Here is a 19,309-nt window from a genome sequence, read left to right as displayed (position 1 = left end):
ACCCCACTGGGTGGGGGTGGCTTCATCCGGTACCACCACCAAGGGGGCAATAAGGCCAATAGTGGACCCAGAGACAACTAGTCGGGAGAGACCTCACCCCAAATCCATTCTGGGGCACCGCTCCCAGGCCCCCCCACCCCCGGACCCCCTCCTCAACCCCTTCTGCCCATCACCCAGCCACCGCCTGTGCCGGCTACACAGACCAGTCTGGAAAGGAGGAAAATACCAAGCACTGGGTAGATATAATTTTTTTTTTAATCCCAGAGATGCAAGCAGCAGGGCCCCGGGTGGGAGGCCCCCCTCTGAACTGTATAAAAAGGCAATAAAATGGCAACGGGGTACACATCTGCATTTACCCACGAGGGCACGTGGGGGGGGGGGAGGGCTGGGATTCGGGGAGAGAACTCGGGCTGGATGTCAGGAGGTGCTGGAAGGCCAACAAGGTCCAGGAAGAGGAATATGGCAAAAGAATCTGGACTCCCACAAGCCTCCTGCCCAACCCCATGTGCAAACACACACACATACACACACAAACTCAGACATGGACCCATTCAAACACACAAACACCCCCTCCCCCCCGACACACATTCACTGACTGAACAAACACTGTCTTTCCCAGAGGTTAATCTGGTGTCCATTTTAGCTTTGCAGATCACTGCAGCCTTAAGCCCAGGCTCCGGCCTTCCCCATCCCCTCCCCGACCTCCCGGATTCTCGGTTGGCCCCACCTCTGGAAGGAAGCTGGGGCTCCTGCCCCCTCCCCGGTGGGAGGGCTCCTCCAGGCCCAGGCAGCCCCTCACAGAGTTCTTGGGCCCAAAGTGGGGGTCAGGGAAAGCATCATCCCTTCTCCACTGGCTTGGAAAGCGGCAGTGACAGAGCAGAGTTCCGCTCGGGGGGCAAGCCTCGGCCAGAGGGAGAAGAACGCCGGCCGGCCGGTCCCCCTGACTCCTGACCGGGCCGGGGAGCGGGGGGCGGAGCGGGGCCGGGTCACACGATGGTCCGGAACAGGAAGGAGAAGATGGCCCCCAGCGCCAGGCCCAGTGACAAGAAGAAGGCCATGACTGCACCAGCCGTCTCTGCTTCCATCGCATTTACCTTCCTGCGAGGCGGAGAGAAGGGGTTGGTCGTCACTCGGCTTCAACCCCCAGGCCCTGGGAATCCATTGGGTCGGAGTTCCAGCCCCCAGGTCCCTAACCCCATCTGGGTTAGGTCTCCAGGCCATCCTCGGGCCCTGATTCCAAACCCGCCAGCTTCGCTAAGCTCTTCGTCAATCGTCTCTCCCTCGACCTCTCCCCGCATCCTGCCTCTGGCCTGCAATGCCCTCCCTCCTCATATCCGACAATGACTCTCCCCATTAAAGACACGTCTCCTCCAAGAGGCCTTCCCTGACGACGCCCTCTTTTCCTTTCCTTCAACGCCCTTCTGTGCCGCCTTGACTTGCCCCCTTCATTCATCTCCCGATCCAGCCCCACGGCACTTATGTCCATATCTCTCATTTATTTATTTATATTAAAGTCTCCCCCGCGGACTGTAAACTCACTCTGAGCAGGGAATGTATCTGTTTATTGTTATATTATACTCTCCCGAGAGCTTAGTACAGTGCTCTGCAGACAGTAAGCACTCAATAAATACGATTTTCTGACTGACTTCAGCTTCCTAACCCTGCCAGTGCCCTTAAACTTCTCATCAGGCGCCCCTTCCCCCGAAACTCCAGATCGCTCACCCCCAGATCCCGAGGCCCCTCGGCATCCCTCGGACGCCTCCCCCACCCTTCCGGGTCAGCCCCGCTGACTTTCACTACAATTTCCCAAGCACGCAAAGTACTTCGGGAGGAGGGGGGGACGGATGGACATCCCTGAGCATCTCCACCCCCGGGGTCAAGAGGCGAGGGCGAGACGGAGCCTGGGGGCTCCTGGAAGATGCAGCTGTAAACTTCCCGTCAGAAGTGGATGATGAGTGGAGGATGAACCCTTGGCTGCTGGCACGAAGCCCCAAGACCATTAGGAAGAAAAGGCCGGGGGCGGGGGGTTGGTGGAGGAGAAGGGCGAGGGCGGGACTTGGCTCAGTCTTCCTCTCCGGTCCTTTCAGGGCCTTCTTCCCACCCTCCTGGGGTCCCCCGGGGTCGGCCACCAAGGCGGTGCAATCAAGTCTATCGTCATGGCTGCCAAGTAAGTCTCGGGGGGCAACCCGGTTCTCCTTGTCGATGCAACACGGGGTGGAGAGCCAGAGGGACTTCCTATTCCTCTCACCCATCTCCTCGCTATCTTGCTCTCCCTCCTCCCCCGCGCCCTCGGAGCGCCAGCCAGGCTCCAGCAACTCTCAGCTGGAAAACCCTGGCTCCAAAACCCCCTGCCTCCTGGACTTCCAGAAGCCGGACCGGACCCCGGGCCCCCCACTCCCACGCCACGACCTCCAGGGGGTCGCGGGGTTTTGTCAGCGGAGAATGACACCACCCTCCACCGCCCCCGGCCCGCCCCCCGCCAAGCTTTGCCCCGCTCACTTGGGTCCGAAGCACATGCAGAGGCTGGCGAGGTAGCCGTTGGAGAAGGCGAAGAGGGCGTTGATGAGGAGGAACCAGGCGTCGTGGGCAAAGAGCACGGGCAGGTTTTGGCGCGGCTGCACGTTGCAGAGCATGACGGCGGGCACGAAGATCAGACGCGCCAGCACCAGGGCCGGGAGCCAGCGGCTGTCCTTCCCGGGCTGCGGGCACAGGGGCGTGGGGGCGCCAGTCACGGGGGTACGGGAGCACCAGTCCCAGGAAAACGGGGGCACGGGGGCGCTAGTTACAGCGTCATGTGGGTCCAGGGGCACTAGTCGCAGGGACACGGGTCACGTGGACATGGGGCACAGGGACATGAGTCACTGGGACCCGGGGGCCCAGGGCACGGGGGCACTAGTCACAGGGACATGAGGCCCAGGGAGACATGTCACAGGGCCATGGCTGCCCGGCTCAGTGCCTCCCGCTCGGCTGCTTCGTCGCCAACCACGCCGCCTCGCCCTCGTGAGAAAGCCCAGACGCCTGCCCCGATCCAGCCGGCCAGGAATTTGCCACCCCCACTGCCAGCCCCTGGAAAGTCTGGGCTGAAGGCAGGAGGGAACGCCCTCTACACAGTGAGCTCACTGCGAGCGGGGAATGTGCCTGTTATATTGTTTTATTGTACCTTCCCAAACACTCAGTTCAGTGCTCTGCACACAGTAAGCACTCAAAAGATACGTTTGACTACTTTCCCAGAGGCCACAAATTGATTATTCCCCTTCCCCCTCTTCCACCGCAGGTTCTTCTGCATCCCGGCCCCCAGTGCCCAAGGCACTCTGCTGCCCGAGGAGAGCCCGGACCACCGCCCGCGCCCACCTCCGCCCACCCCCGCTCCACTCACCCACATGCAGATGGCCGTGAGGCTGCGGCCTGCCCAGTCAAAGATGTTGAAAGTGAGGAAGCAGGAGACCGGAATGAAGTACTTCCCTGGGAGGAGGGAGCAGGGAAGTCTACTGTACTCTCCGGACGCTCAGTCCACTGCTCCGCACCCAGGAATCGCTGGTTCGCCCTACCGACGGCCCAACGGGGGCTGGACCGAGCGAGCCGGTCTCCCCGGCTCCGGCCGCCCCAACGCCTCGGCCCTCCGGGACGTGGCCTCCCGCCTACCCACCCCAGGGCTTGGTACAGAGCCTGGCACAGCGTAAGCGCTTAACAAAGAATTATTATCTCCTCACCCCAGGTGCTGCTCCCTGCGATGGAGGACTTCACGTCGGCGGCCACGGCAGGGAAGATGCCAATGGTGACCGTGAAGACAAAGCAGGCGGAGAGGGCCAGGTCCCAGATCTGGGTGGGGAGAGGGGGTAATTCCACACGGGTGTCAATAAGGGGTTGGGGACAGGGGTCGGGGGGGGGAGGGGGACGGACCCCATCCCCAGGTGTCCAGAGTCCCAGCCCAAGGGTAGGAAGTAGACGAGGGCAAGGGGAAGGAAGGCTGTCGGAGGTGTGTACTTTGCCATGGTACTCTCCCAAGCGCTTAGCACGGTGCTCTGCCCACGATAAGCCCTCAATAAATACCACTGATGATGATCAAAGAGGAGATGTAGGCCGGAAGATGCAGACTGGGGGATGAACTGGAGGAGAGGGAAGAGACCCCCACCTCACCCATCCCACCCCATTCCCATCCTATCATTCCCGCCTTAGCCATTCGCCCAACTGCCCCACCTACACTCTTAAAGATGGAGATCACGGAGCCGCTCTTTAAGGGGGTCTGGGTGCTCGAGACGACAGTTTCCTTCTCGTCCCCGTGGCCAGATTCTTCTCCTGAGGGAAGATGAGATGGGCCCAAGTCAGGAGGGGAAGCTCTCCGGCCTCATCTTGTCGTGCCCGCTTCCCCCTCGATCTCCACCTCACTGAGCCCACTCCCCCTCGTTCTGTCTCACGCCACAAACTCCCCCCTCACTGTCTCATCCCACTCTCACCCCTCTCGTTTTACCTCACCACACCTGCTCTCCGTCTCACCGTGCCCTCTGCCCTCTCGCTCTCCAGCTCACGTGCCCACTCCCCACTCGCGCTTTCGCTCCTCGCTGTCTCACTCCTGCCCGCTCTCACCTCGTGCTCACCCCGGCGCACTCCCCACTCGGACCTACTTTTCTGGATCAGATCCATCTTGGTCTCCTGCTCCGTGGGACCCTCACCCACCCGATACTCATTCTTGTCCTGGACCTGGTAGTAGCGGAAGAATTCCTGGGAGGGCAGGGAAGGGGAGGATGTTGGCGGCTGAGGGCTGGTCCCCCCCGACATCCGACATCTCCGACTCTCCCGGCCAGCCCCCAATTCTCACCAGCTTAGGCAGGACCACGTAGCACAACACGGCCAGCACGATGACCACGCAGGCCGTGACGAAGTAGCCGAAGGCGCTCTCCGACAGCTCTGAGCCGCCTGCGACGGGAGTGAGGGGTGGGTGGGCACGGTCCCGCAACCCGCTCAGAAACTCCCAAGCACCGGGCCCACCCGATCCCGCCCTGGACCCCAGCCGCCACACCAAGGGAGCCCCCAGGACCCCCTGCCCCGGGAAGAGGAGGGCAGCCCCCACTCACTGGCGATGGCGCAGATCATGGCGAGGGCGGCGAAGGTGCCAGCCAAGCCTTGGCCGCTCATGATCGGTGCAGTGTAGCTGATGGGCAGGAGGCCGGCCAGGCCGAACAGGCTGCCCTGCAGGATGGCCCCAAAAGCTAGTAGACACGGAGAGAAGGGTCAGTGGGCGGGGGCAGGGAGGAACGGGCAGGATGGCGGGGGGCGGGAGGTCGGGAAGACAGGCAGGGCAGGGATGGAGGAACAGAGGACAGCAGGACTAAGCCTTCCTTTCCTCTTCTCCCGCTTCTTTCTGTGTCCCCTGACTTGCTCCCTTTATTCATCCCCGCTCCCAGCCCCATGGCACTTATGTCCATAGCTGTAATTTTATTTATACTGACGTCTGTCTCCCCTTCTAGACTGTAAGCTCGTTGTGGGCAGGGAATGCATCTGTTTATTCTTATAGTGTACTCTCCCCAAGTGTTGAGTACAGTGCTGTGCACGTGGTAAGCGCTCGATAAATACAATCGACTGAGGGAGGGGTCAGGGAGAACAAGGCAGGCAAGGGAGGTGGGGGCTGAGAGGAGAATGGACAGACAGGGAGAGAGGAGGGGGAGCAGAGCAGAGAGGAGGGAGCGAGGAGAAGCGTCAAGCGTGGTGAAGGCGCACGGTCTTAATTCCCATTTTACCGAAGAGGTAATTGAGGCCCAGAGAAGTGAAGTGACTTGCCCAAGGTCACCCAGCAGACCAGAGGTGGACCTGGGATTAGAACCCAGATCCTCTGACTCCCAGGCTCATGGTCTTTCTACTAGGCCGCGCTTCTTCTTTGGGTCCGACCCGTGTCTGATTGGGTCTGATTTCCTGGTCACCATCCCAGCGCTTAGAACAGTGCTCGGCACATAGTAGGCGCTCAACAAAGAGCAAGAGTATAATAATTATTATTATTGAACAGCAGGGTGGCGGGGACGGGGGAAAAGGTGGTCCCGGTAGTGGGGAGAGGCAGGCGGATTTGCTGGAGAAAGGAGAAACAAGTCGGAGATGGTGGGGAGAAGACGAGACAGAGGAGTCAAGGTGACCATTCTTCCCCCGTCCCCCTCAGTTCCCCAGTCCCCTCCAGCCCCCGCCCCCCGGCTCACAATTGATGAGGACGATCTTGACCATGGTGAGAACAAAGAACGGAAGCGGCTGGAGCGGGACCCGGACCAGGGCAGCGGTGATCATGAAGAGCAGCAGGATGGCCAGGAGGCTCCCCAGGATTCGCACCCGCTGAGGGATCCTGACGGCAGAGGATGGGGAGAGGGGGCTCAGCTCTCCAGGGAGGGGGAGGGACGGGGCAGGGCCGCCGGGGAGGCAGGTTCGGAGGCAGGGAGCTGGGCTGGGCCGGGATGGAGCTCCCGGGGGAAGACCGGGGTCGGGGGAGAGCCGCTGGCGGGAGCCGGGGCGGAGGGGAGAGGCGCGGCGGGGGGCGGGAGGGCCGTCGGGACCCCCTCACCTCTGGTGGACCAGGGAGTTGAGGCAGGTGAAGAGCAGCAAGGGCAGCATGGCGCAGAGCGTCATGAAGTTGTTGAAGGCGCCGGCCAGGGCCGAAGGGGACGACACCCTGGGAGGCTCCTGGGTGGAGGCGCCGCTTCGCTCCAGCGCCGACCCATTCTCAGCGGACTGCAGGCGGCTGGTGAAGTACTGGGGGAGCAGGGGGCGGTGAGGGCCCATGCATCTCCCCAGCCCCCCCTCAACAAACACTCCCGGACTCACAGAACCCAGACCCCCGAAACTCGCACATAAGATTAATCATTGTGGCATCTAGGAGCAGCAGCGGGGCTCAGGGGAAAGAGCCCAGGCTTGGGAGTCAGAGGTCGTGGGTTCTAATCCAGGCTCCGCCGCTTGCCGGCTGTGTGACCTTGGGCAAGTCACTTCACTGGGCCTCAGTTACCTCAAATGGGAATGAAGATCGTGAGCCCCATGCGGGATAACCTGATTACCTTGTATCTACCTCAGGGTTTAGAACAGTGCTTGGCACATGGTAAGCGCTAATAAATACCAACATTATTATTATTATCAAGCCCTTACTATGTGCCTGGCACTGTTCTAAGCGTTGGGGTAGACATCAAGTAATCGGGTTGGACACGGTCCCTGTCTCACGGGGGCTCCCAGCCCTAAACCCCGTTTTACAGATGAGGGAACTGAGGCACTGAGAAGTGAAGTGACTTGCCGGAGACAAGGGGCAGAGGCGGGATTGGAGCCCAGGTCCTTCTGACTCCCAGGCCCGTGCTCTATCCGCTCTGGACCGCAGTCGGATACTGACTGTGGTCTCTGTTCAACGCTACGTGCCCGGCACTGTGCTAAGCGCTGGGGTAGAGATGAGATAAGCAGAGACACAATCATCTGCATTCTCAGGCTGGGCTCCTCGTTCCCCCAACATCTTGTCCCGGAAGGTCCCACCCTATGATGCTCAGCCCTCTTCCCTCCGACCTTCCGCCCCTCCGTGGCCGCCCGCTCACTTGAGTGGCTGTCATGAAGAAGTTCCATGGCAACAGGGTGCCCAGCCCCAGCACAAAGAAGATGAGCCACACCGCCTTGAACCTGAACAGGATAGAGGCCCGTCAGCGTGAGGCAGGAGAGGCCGGGCAGGAGGCCGGAGAATTGGGCCACCCTGGCCCTGGGAACCCCCGCCCATCCCTCCCCGGACAGGATGGGAAACTAGAGGCCATCCCAGATGCCACAGAGTTTGACGGGCGGAAACTGAGGGGACCCACGACCTCTGGCTCCCCTCCCCTCCCTCGGGCCCAGGAGCTGGCGGGGGTGGGGGCGTGGGGACGGGCTGAGGGGAAGCCTGGAAGGGAAGGAATGGGAGAACACCAGGGGTTGCAAGGAAGGGGTGTGGGCTCAGGCTAGTAAACAAGGCTAAATCCTGGTGCGGTTGGTGGGGGCGGGTGGATGGATGGATGAATGGAAGGACGGGCCGTGGAAAACAGGCTGGGGGAGGTGGAGGCCGGTCATCTCCAAAAAGGACAGAATGAGGGACATAAGACCGGCTGCCCTTTGGTTCCCAGTGGGACCCCCGCCCCCCGTCCCCACCCAGAGAAGATGGGGGGGTCGGGGAGAGGAGAGACAGGGCCCTGGGGAGGGGTCTGAGGGCTGGAGCCCTCCTCCACTGCCCTTCCCCGCTCCACTGCCTCCGCCCACCCCCCACAGAGGGGCGCCTGGAAGTGATTATGTCTGGGTTGGCGGGGGGAGGGGATGGAGGGGGAGGGGGCCCGCCTTTCCCAAACAGAACCGGTTTGGTTGGTCCAGGGCAGAGGGTGGGGGACTGTGTGCGTCAGGCGACAAGAGGCCGGGCAGGCGGGGGGCTGCCCTGGGCTGGAGGGAAGGAGCGCCGGTCTTGAGGCCATCTATCATGCTCCAACTCCGGTGCTCCTCCTCTCTTCACCGGGCAGACGGTTCACACCTGCTCCACGGGCCGGGGAGGTGGCGGCGGGAGGGGAAAGTGGCCAGTTCCCTGACTGTTCTGCTCTCCCCACAATGTGGGGACTTTGTGCCGTGGATGGGGACCCCCAGGGTGGGCAGAACTTTCTCCCCAGGGCAAGATATGTTTGGGGGGGGTGAGATGAGGCAGGAGGGGGGTGAAGAGGGCAGGCTGGCCGGCCAGGGGGCAGGCCAGTGGGTGAGGGGGAAGACTGAGGGGCGAGGGGCAGGCCAGGGAGGGTGTGAGGGGGTAGGACGAGGAGCTAAGGGGGCAGACTTGGGGGGTGAGGAGGTAGGCCTGCAGGTGAGGGGGCAGATGAGGGGGAGAGGGGGCAGACTGGGGGGTGAAGGGGCAGACTAGGGGGTGAAGGGGCAGACTAGGGGGTGAGGGGGCAGACTAGGAGGGTGTGAGCCCATTGTTGGATAGGGGTTGTCTCTATCTGTTGCCAAATCATAGTCTCCGAGAGCTTAGTACGGTGCTCTGCACACAGTAAGCGCTCAATAAATATGATCGAATGAATGAATGGAAGTGAGGGGGCAGGACTGGGCAGGTGAGGGAACAGACCAAGGGGTGAGGGGACAGGCTGGAGGGTAAGGGGGTAGGCAGGGGAGCCAAGAGGCAGGCTGGAAGGATGAGGGGGTAGGCTGGGGGGGTGAGAGGGCAGGCTGGGGGAGCAGGGGAGTGAGTAGGCTGGGTTTGAGGAGTTTGGGTCTTGGCACCGGGCTGGGGTAGTGGCAGCGGGAATGGGCCCCGGGGTAGTGGGAAGCCAAGTTTGGCCGGTTTGTCTCCGAAGGAAGAACATCTCCTTGCCCTCCCGGCCTTCCTGGGTCCCGATTCCCGGCAACGGACAGGCGGGGGAGGGAGGGGTTGAAAACACTGACTGGGTGGAGGGGCACAGATCCACTTGGCCCCAGATCCCATCAAAGATCTGCCGGGGCCACCGGGGCCCTCTGCTTCTCCCTTCCACCCCAGGGCCGAATCAATCATCAGTATTTATTGAGCGCTTCCTGCGTGCAGAGCAGTGTACTAAGCGCTAGGGAGAAGACGAAACAACAGAGTTGGGAGGTAGGACCCCTGCCCACGACGGGCTTACAGTCTAGACCGGACAGGCCCCAACAGTTTCTGGGGGGCACGGAGATTGGCCATCCTGCTGCTCCCTGCCCCCCGCCGCGGGGACCCCAAGGCAAGGGCTGGTCACAGGCAGGGGCAGCCTTCTCTCCCCCGATCCCACACCCTACCCCCACCCGTCCCCACCCCTCCCCACCCTCCCAAGTCTGATACCTGTCCTGAGGCTGGTTGTTGGTCGACATGATGCTGGTGGCCCTGGTCAGCTCAGGGCCCAGCTCCTGAGGGCAGTGAAGAAGTCAGCCCCAGGCCCAGAGCGGACCCTGGAACGCCCGGGTTCCCCTCCCGACCCCGGAGGAGGCAGACGAGGGAAACCCGGCATTCCCTGCCCCGCTCACCCTATCTCCGCCCTGACTGCCGGTCCCCGACCGGCAGAGAGCCTGAGAGAGTCTGAGAGCCAAGACTCAAAGACTCCGCTTCCCGCTCTCGCTCCCGCTCCGGCTCCGGCTCTACCTGGCTCTCCGCCGGCACCACCGCTATTTTTATCTGTCAGTGGCGGACGACCCACCAAAACCTCTAGTTTGCAGCCGGAAAACGGAGGAGGGAAGCCAGGAGGGGGAGGGGAAAGGGAGGAAGAAGGAGGAGAGGGAGGGAGGGAGAGAACAGACAGGGGGACCGGAGAGAGGGGGGAGGGAGTGAGAAGGAAGGAGGGAGGGAAGGAGAGGCAGTGGGGAAGAGCGGAAAAAGGAGAATGAGACTGGGGGGGGGGGGGAGAAAAGGAGAGGGGGGCTGGGGAGGGAAGCAGGAGGGAAGGGTGAGGAGAAGGAGGGGGGGGTCTGGGGTCTGAAAGAAGAACAGGGGGAAAAGCAGAAGAGGGGCCTGGAGCAGGGGGAAAGGGAGACAATGAGGAGGAGAGGGGCCTGGAGCAGGGGGAAAGGGAGAGGAGGAGAAGGAGGAGGAAGAGGAGGAGGAGGAAGGGGGCCTGGAGCAGGGGAGTGGAGCAGGGTGAAGGAAGAAAAGGAGGAGAAGGGGCCTGGAGCAGGGGGAAAGGGAGAGGAGCAGGAGAGGGGGGCCTGAGGTCAGGAAGAGAAGAAGTGGGAAAAAGGAGAAGAGGAGGAGAGGGGGCCGGGAGCAGGGGAGAGGAGGTCTGGGTCCGGGAGAGGAGCAGGACGAAAGGGAGAGGAGGAAGAGGTTTGAAGCAGGGGGAAAGGGAGAGGAGGAAAGGGGGGCCTGAGGATGGGAAGGGGAGCAGTGGGGAAAGGGAGAAGAGGAGGAAGGGGGCCTAGAGTAGGGGAGAGGAGCAGTGGGAAGGGAGAAGAGGAAAGGGGAGCCTGAGGCCTGGGATAGGAGCTAGAGGGAAGGGAGAGGAGGAGGAGGAGGAGGAGGAGGAGAAGGAGAAGGGGGCCTGGAGCAGGGGAGAGGAGCGGTGGTGGAGAGGGGAGAGGAGGGGGAGAGGGGGCCTGGGCCCGGGAGAGGAGCGGGGCGAAAGGGAGAAGAGGAGGAAGGGATCTGGAGCAGGGGGAAAGGGAGAGGAAGAGGAAAGGGGGGCCTGAGTCTGGGAAGGGGGGCAGTGGGGAAAGGGAGAAGAGGAATGGGGAGCCTGAAGCCCGGGAGAGGAGCAGGAGGGAAGGGAGAGGAGGAGGAGGAGGAGGAGGAGGAGGAGGAGGAGAAGGATGGGGGGGGGCTGAGGCCTGGGAGGGGAGCAGGCGGGAAGGAGAGAGACAGGGAGAGGGAGAGGAGGAGAAGGAGGACGGGGGCCAGAGGGAGAAGAAGGGGTTCGGGACAGGGGCTTGGTGGTGGGGGGCGGTGTTGGGAGCAGTTGTGGGAACACCCTTCAGTTCTCTGCAGGTAGGACGACCCTAAGGTGGACAGGCCTCATGCCCAGGGGATCCCCCGCCCCTTCCCCTCCTTCCCCGGAGCCACCGTCGCTCACCTCTTATTGGGACTCCCTGCTCCCCACAACCGGCAGCCCTTTCCACCCCAAGCCTCGGACCCTCTGGGACTCTCTCCCAGTTCCGGCTCATTTTCTGAGAAACACTCTGTAAGTGCCTGGAAGGACAGTAGGGAAGTGGGTCTTTCCTGGTTTTCCCGTCCCAGTCCACCCCCTCCTGCCCCCTCCCCCTCTTTGCAGCACTGGGGGCCCCGCAATTACCTTGCCCCCACCCCCGGGAGCAATCTCGAGGACTGGCCCGCTCCCCTAAAATCTCAGGCACCCCCAGACTTCCCTACCCAGCTCTCAGTTTCTCCCTGACTCAGCCAGTCTGTCTGTCTGTCTGTCTCTCTCCTTCCGCTTTCTCCCACAGGAAGCGGCCTCCGAGACCCTTGAGTTCCTGATGGCACCCAGGCCCCCTGACCCCTGACCCGGAGAGAGGGGCCCCACCGGCCTCTCCCTGGCCGGACAGAGGGTCTGGCTGGCTGGGGGAGGGCTCCGGGGAGGATTAGGCAGCTGTAAGACAAGATGGCACATGGGGTAGGGCACGTTTGGGATGGTGTGTCATCTCTGCAGGCATGTACCCGACATCATGCCAGGTCACGCCCAGCTCCCGATGAGGAGCCCCCACAGCCCACCGCCACACACCACCCCACGTGCTCACCGGAGATCCTGGGGCCACGGGTCAGGCCGACTGGACGTCTCCTGAGGAGGCGGCGACCAGTCCGGTGAGAGGGACCCGGGAGTTCTGGCTCCTCACGCCGCCTTTAACTGGCTCTCTGGGGCAGGAGGGGGAAGACCCAGGTGCTGGAGGAGGAGAAAGGCAAATATCAAAGGAGGCTCCCTAACTCGGAGAAGAGGCCCAGGCCGCGGGGGATCGGGGTGGGAGCTGAGGGGAGGGGGTGGGGGGCGCTTTCTTGGAAGAACAGGTGCTCCCCTCAGATAACCGTGGTCGTTGGAGGGGGAGATAAGGGAGCGGAGTCAGGCCTCAGGCCTGGGGGGGCGGGGAGGTGAGACGGAGAGATACAGAAGCTGCAGGCGGCCGAAGGGGAGGGAGAGAAAAAGAGGGAGAGGAGAAGCTGCGGGAGAGATACAGAAGCTGCAGGCGGCCGAAGGGGAGGGAGAGAAAAAGAGGGAGAGGAGAAGCTGCGTGGTCTAGTGGATAGAGCCCGGGCCTGGGAATCAAAAGGACCTGGATTCTAATCCCGGCTCCCTCTCTCATCCGCCACATGACCTTAGGCGAGTCACTTGACTTCCCTGGGTCTCCTCGGTTCCCTCATCTGGAAAATGGGGATTAAGATTGTGAGCCCCACGTGGGACCTGGACTCTGTCCAACCTGATTAGGTTGTATCTACGCCGGCGCTTTTGTTTTTGTTTTTGTTTTTTTTTTACGGTATCTGTTCTAAGCGCCGGGGTAGATACGGGATGCGTGTGGAGTACGGTGCCCGGCACAAAGTAAGCGCTTAAGGAATAGCACCAAGAAACAGGAAAGAGGAGACGGGCCGGGTTCGGGCGTGGAGGGAGAGCCAGGGGAGAGGAGAAGGGAGAGCAAAATGGGCGTGAAGGACAGGGACAGCTGCCTGTCACCGGAAGTGGGGATGGGTGACTAGGGTATCGAGGGGAGTGGAGAAAGACAGGACCGGCTGGGCCGGCCCGGCCAATGTCAGTTGAGTCCCCGGGCACCAGACACCGCGTTGCCGCCCCCTCCGCAGACCACGGAAGGGGCCGGGGAGAGGAAAGCTGGGCGGGAGGCCGTTCTATAGCAGGGATGGCTTTCTCCCCCTCCTTGACTCCTCCCTTCAAAAGGAAGGAGCTCGGGGGGGCCGGGGAGGAGGGGGCCGGGGGCACAGGAGGGCACGTGCCCAGGAGGGAGACCTCTCCCTCCCCCCAGCCAGTCCTCACGCGCCCCCCGCCCCGCCTCTGTGGGGCGAGGTGTTTGTGTCAGCCCCGGCAGGAGCCCGCTTAGGGGCATCTGGGATCTTTCAAGTGTGGTTCAGGGAGGGGGAGGTGACGGGACCCAGAGAGCCGCCATGACCCACCTCCACCCCCATCCCCTTCCACTCCTCCCCCTCTCAGCCACCCACAGGGCCCTCAGCCCACCCCGAACTCTTAGGCCCAGGGACCGGCCCAGGCCGCTGCGGCCTGGGCTCCCACCTCGAACCCAAGGGAAAGAGGGGGTGGGGGCTGAGGGAACCCCAAACAGCCCATCGCTGCAGTGTTAGCGCTCCCCACCTCCCGCTCCCGGTCCGCCCGGAAACTCCCTCCGGCCAGCCCCTCCTGCCCTCGGATCCCTCCTCACATAATAATAATGATGATGGTATTTGTTAAGCGCTTACTATGTGCCAAGCACTTGTTCTAAGCGCTGGGGTAGATACAAGGTCATCAGGTGGTCCCACGTGGGGCTCCGGGTCTCAATCCCTATTTTACAGACGAGGTCCAGAGAAGTGAAGCGACTTGCCCAAGTTGCAGCAGACACGAGGCAGAGCCGGGATCAGAACCCATGACCTCGGACTCCCAAGCCTGTGTTCTTTCCGCTAGACCCTGTTGTTGAGGGCTCCATTCCTGGAACCCCCCCTCCCGTCCCACAACCCCTTCATCACACGTTGGGCCCTCGAGGCGCCTGGAAAACCCCCCTCCCGCCCCATGCGGACCTCCACGTTGGGCCTTCACAGTCAGGGCAAAGTGAGAAACCGAGGCTGCGACCCGAAGCCATCTCGGTCTTCCCGGGTGTGATGCGGTGGGGGGCTGGGGGTGGAGGCGGGAGGGCGGGTCTGTACGGCTCGTGACTTTCACCCCCTTGGGAGCAAGAAGGCGGGAGGTAAGGCCGGGACCCGAGGCTGGGCGGCGGAGGGTCGGGGGGAGAGTGGTTGGACTGGGGACAGCGGGGTGGGGAAGATGAGGGCTGGGGACGGCAGGAGGAAGGATTGACCAGTGAGGGGAGATGAAGAATTAAAGAGGCCGTGGACAATGGGAGCAGCGGGTAATCGAGGAAGGGAAACAGGAAACTGGGAGTGGGGAGAAGATAGGACCGGTGAAGCGAAGGACATGGGAACTGGAAGGGGGTGGAGGAAGACGAGGAGGGTGTGTTAGGAGAGACAGGAATCGGCCACCACTTCTCAGAATCATCTTTGCCCCTCTGCCCACTCCCCACCGTCCCCTCTTCCCCCCTCGGCAGACGGCACGGCCCCGCTCCCCGTCCCAGAATCCCACGACCCCGGGGTCTCCCTCGAGGCCTCGCTCAAGTCCTGCTCTGGGTTCGGATCTCCAGCCAGACCTCGCCGGTTCTTCCCGCTCAACGTCTCCCAGACCCGCCTCTGCCTCTCGGGGTAAAATGCCACCTCCCGGAGACGAGTCCAGCTCTTGCCACACCTACGCTACCGCGTTAACCCCTCTAGACTGTTAGCTCGTCATGGGCAGGGAACACGTCTGCTAATTCTGTTGTACTGGACTCTCCCGAGAGCTTAGGACAGTGCCCTGCAGCCAGTAAGCGCTCGATAAATACGATCGAGTGAATAGATAACCCCCGATTGACCGATTAACCTCCTGGCTGGTTTCCCAGCCAACAGCCTCTCAGTCGACCGATCGGTGCTATTCACTGGCACTCACTGTGTGCAGAGCACTGGACTCGACTCCCCACCCGATCTCCACCTCACGGCACGGACGACTTCCCCGAAAGATTGCTCGGCCAATCGATCGTGGCATTTATTGAGCGCCCAGTGCTAAACAACACCCGGTCTACACTACCTGCCGCCGCACCGATCGATTTCCCGAAGCGTCGCTCCGTCAACCCATCGTCCAAGCGCAGGCCCGGGGCTCTGGAGGACCTGGGTTCCAATCCCGGCTTCCGCCACCCGTCCGTGTGACCTCGGGGAAGTCGCTTCGCCTCTCGGGGGCCTCATCTGCAAAATGGGGGATAAATACCGTGAGCGCCACGTGGGATGCGGAACAGCGTCCAAGCCCCCTTAGCTTGTATCTACGCCGGGCAAGTAGCGAAAAATCAAAATGGAAATCGGAGAGCGCTTTAACTCCTGAACTCTCCTCCCCTTAAAAGCTTCCGCCGGCTTCTGGGGTGTCTCCGCATCCAACAGAGTGTCCCAGCTTCTTCATCAGCCCCGTCTTTCCCCTTCCGCTCTCTCCACGAGGTTTCCCGGGGCGTCTCGGCTGCTCCCAAACCCACCTTGCAGCCCAAGGTCGTCCCACCTCCCCAGCAAGGCCCTCCTCCCCTCCCTACGTTCAAATCCCTCCTAAAAAAACCCGGGCCCTCCTCCTCCTCCTAATAATAATAACGGTGGTATTTGTTAAGCGCTTACTCTGTGCCAAGCACCGTTCTAAGCGCTGGAGGGGGAGGAATATAAGGTCATCAAGGGCTCACGGTAGAAGCAGCGTGGCTCAGTGGAAAGAGCCCGGGCTTGGGAGTCAGCGGTCACGGGTTCGAACCCCGGCTCGGCCACTTGTCAGCTGTGTGACTGTGGGCAAGTCACTTCACTTCTCCGTGCCTCAGTTCCCTCATCTGTCAAATGGGGATGAAGACTGTGAGCCTCACGAGGGACAATCTGATGACCCTGTATCAATCCCAGCGCTTAGAACAGTGCTCTGCACAGAGTAAGCGCTTAACAAATACCAACATTATTACAGACTCGCTGTGGGCAGGGAACGTGTCTATCGACTCCGTTGCGTGGCTCAGTGGAAAGAGCCCGGGCTTGGGAGTCAGAGGTCATGGGTTCAAATCCCAGCTCTGCCCCTTGTCAGCAGCTGTGTGACTGTGGGCAAGTCACTTCACTCCTCCGTGCCTCAGTTCCCTCATCTGTCAAATGGGGATGAAGACCGTGAGCCTCACGAGGGACAGTCTGATGACCCTGTATCTACCCCAGCGCTTAGAACAGTGCTCTGCACATAGTAAGTGCTTAATAAATACCAACATTATTATTATTATCTCTAGAATGCCTCCTTTCTGCTCCATCCCCAAACTGCTACAGGGGCTACTGCTGGTCCAAGTGCTCCTGCAAAGACACACACACACAGACACACACGTACACACAGAAGCAGCGTGGCGCAGTGGAAAGAGCACGGGCTTTGGAGTGAGGGCTCATGAGTTCGAATCCCAGCTCGGCCACTTGTCAGCTGTGTGACTGTGGGCAAGTCACTTCACTTCTCTGTGCCTCAGTTCCCTCATCTGTCAAATGGGGATTAAGACTGTGAGCCCCACGTGGGACAACCTGATTCCCCTGTGTTTACCCCAGCGCTTAGAACAGTGCTCTGCCCGTAGTAAGCGCTTAACGAATACCAACATTATTATTAACAGACACAAACTCACACACATTTCTCTCCCCTCCACCTCCCCCCTCGCCCACAGACACACACACACACACAAGCACACACACTCCTGAACAGACACAAACTCCCACAACCGCCCCCCCCCATACACAAACACACTCCTGAACAGGCACAACTCACACTCCCACAACCTCCCCCCCCCAAACACACTCCTGAACAGACACAAACTCACACTCCCACAACCTCCCCCCCCCCAAACACACTCCTGAACAGACACAAACTCACACTCCCACAACCGCCCCCCCCACATACACACTCCTGAACAGACACAAACTCCCACAACCGCCCCCCCCCATACACAAACACACTCCTGAACAGACACAAACTCACACTCACACAACCGTCCCCCCCAAACACACTCCTGAACAGACACAAACTCACACTCACACAACCGCCCCCCCCACATACACACTCCTGAACAGACACAAACTCACACAACCTCCCCCCCCATACACAAACACACTCCTGAACAGACACAAACTCACACTCCCACAACCGCCCCCCCATACACAAACACACTCCTGAACAGACACAAACTCACACTCACACAACCTCCCCCCCCAAACACACTCCTGAACAGACACAAACTCACACTCAGCCCCCCGCCCCCCACCAGACACACACAAACCCCCCTGCCCCCCCACTCGTGAACAGATACAAACTCACCCACACACTCCCCCTCTCCCAGAGACACAACACACACCTGAACAAACACACTCAGTCAACCCCCCCCCCCCCCCACTCCTGAACCGACACAAACGCACTCAGGCCCCCCCCCCCCGCCCAGAGACCCACAAACCCACCCACACACACTCCTGAACAGACACAAACACACTCACACAACCCCACCGCCTACAGACACACACAAACACCCCCCCCCCCCCCGGACAGACACAAACTCACACTCACACAACCCCCCCCCCCGAACAGACACACACAAAAACACCCCCCTGAACAGACACAAACTTACACTCATTCAACTCCCCCCTTCTCTCTCACACACACACACACACACACAAACACCCTCCCCGAACAGACACAAACACACACACAGAGACGCCCCCGCAGAGGCCGCAGCCCGCGAGGCCCCTGACGTCACGCCCCGGCCCCGCCCCCTGTCCTGACGTCACGCCCTCCTCCCCGCCCCTGACGTCACGCCGCCGCCGCCCGGTCCCCTCCCCCGCGTGCTGACGTCACGCCCCCCCGCCCCCCTCCGAGGTCGCGCCCCCGCCCTGACGTCACCCTCCCGGGCCCGCGCTTCTCCCTGCCCCCTTCCCGCCCCTCCCCCCTCCTCCCCCTCCCCCCCTCCCCCCCTCCCCCCAACCGACCCGGTCCCTGGGAGGGGGGAGGGTCGGGTCCCAGGGGAGCCCCCCGCCCCGCAGATCCCCCCCACCCCCTCCCCTTACCGGGGTCCGCCACGCTCCATCCGCATCGCACCGCACAGCACCGCACCGCACGGCCCCGCCCCCCGCCCCGCCCCCGAGCCGGGGCCGCCGCCCCCGCTCCCTCCCTCCCCTCCCCCACCCCGTTAAGCTCCCGTTAGACCTCATTCATTCATTCATCCCTCCATTCATTCGTGCCATCCTATTTACTGAGCGCCCACTCTGTGCACAACACCCTCCTGGCCGCTTGGACTATACGATTCGGCACCAGAGACAGAGACAGTCCTTGCCCCAAAACAGACTCACCCTCTAAAAGGGGGAGACTATACTACTACTGATGTTGATATGGGTTAAGCGCTTACTAGGTGCCAAGCACTGTTCTAAGCGCCGGGGCGGATACAAGGTCATCAGGTGGTCCCCCGTGGGGCTCACGGTCTTCATCCCCATTTGACAGATGAGGTCACTGAGGCCCAGAGAATAATAATAATGATGGCGTGTGTTGAGCCCTTACTAGGTGCCAAGCACTGTTCTAAGCGCTGGAGGGGGATGCAAGGTCATCAGGTGGCCCCCCGTGGGGCTCACGGTCTTCATCCCCATTTGACAGATGAGGTCACTGAGGCCCAGAGAAGTGAAGTGACTGGCCCAAAGTCACCCAGCTGACAAGCGGCGGAGCCGGGATTTGAACTCACGACCTCCGACTCCCAAGCCCGGGCTCTTTCCACTGAGCCACGCTACTTCCCTAATATTGCTAGATTGTACTCTCCCAAGCGCTTACTACAGTGCTCTACACACAGTAACCACTCAAAAACTCAGCGATAAACAGACGCATTCAACGAGAATTGGTAGACACAAAAAGTTCACAATCTAGGGGAACATGAATTCCAAGTCGGAGTCAGTTCAGTTGTATTTATTAAGCGCCTACTGTGTGCAGAGCACTGTACTAAGCACTTGGGAGAGGACAGTCTAGTAATATGGAAGCTATAGAGTCATCGTATCGTTCCTTGTGGATAGAGAATATATTATTTACTGGGTTGGAATTTCCCAGAGGCCGGAGACACTGCCTTACACCCTGTCAGGGGTCGAAGACGT

General features: G+C 61.3%; 1 protein-coding gene across 4 annotated transcripts; it reads right to left on the bottom strand.

Annotated features, from left to right (window-relative positions):
• Nucleotides 1-237: 237 nt before the first annotated feature.
• SLC29A1 (solute carrier family 29 member 1 (Augustine blood group)) lies at nt 238-18,307 on the bottom strand. Of its 4 annotated transcripts, none has more exons than XM_029047710.2 (15): nt 18,245-18,307; nt 15,249-15,403; nt 12,169-12,311; nt 9,791-9,855; nt 7,545-7,626; nt 6,539-6,726; nt 6,183-6,322; nt 5,073-5,207; nt 4,817-4,914; nt 4,623-4,719; nt 4,202-4,296; nt 3,711-3,819; nt 3,377-3,462; nt 2,500-2,699; nt 238-1,098 (listed from the first exon to the last, which is right to left on the bottom strand). In XM_029047710.2, exons 4-15 carry the CDS (start codon nt 9,817-9,819, stop codon nt 987-989), a joined length of 1,371 nt encoding a protein of 456 aa, XP_028903543.1. In that variant the 5' UTR covers nt 9,820-9,855; nt 12,169-12,311; nt 15,249-15,403; nt 18,245-18,307; the 3' UTR covers nt 238-986. The 4 variants fall into 4 exon arrangements, with proteins under 4 accessions (XP_028903543.1, XP_028903545.1, XP_039770781.1 ...); XM_029047712.2 differs by having other exon boundaries at nt 15,261-15,403; XM_039914847.1 differs by lacking the exons at nt 12,169-12,311; nt 15,249-15,403; nt 18,245-18,307 and adding an exon at nt 11,508-11,606.
• Nucleotides 18,308-19,309: the final 1,002 nt, after the last annotated feature.

This window comes from Ornithorhynchus anatinus, chromosome 19 (assembly GCF_004115215.2).
Source record: "Ornithorhynchus anatinus isolate Pmale09 chromosome 19, mOrnAna1.pri.v4, whole genome shotgun sequence".
NCBI lineage: Eukaryota > Metazoa > Chordata > Mammalia > Monotremata > Ornithorhynchidae > Ornithorhynchus > Ornithorhynchus anatinus.
Note: the sequence above shows the minus strand (reverse complement) of the source record. Positions and strands in the feature narration are given on the sequence as shown.

Coding starts and splice junctions, on each gene's coding strand:
- SLC29A1 (XM_029047710.2), bottom strand. CDS start 9,819: ATGTCGACCAACAACCAGCCTCAGGACAG. Junction 4,297..4,622: donor GATGGATCTGATCCAGAAAA/GTAGGTCCGAGT, acceptor ATCTTCCCTCAG/GAGAAGAATCTGGCCACGGG. Junction 3,463..3,710: donor CGCAGGGAGCAGCACCTGGG/GTGAGGAGATAA, acceptor CCCTCCTCCCAG/GGAAGTACTTCATTCCGGTC.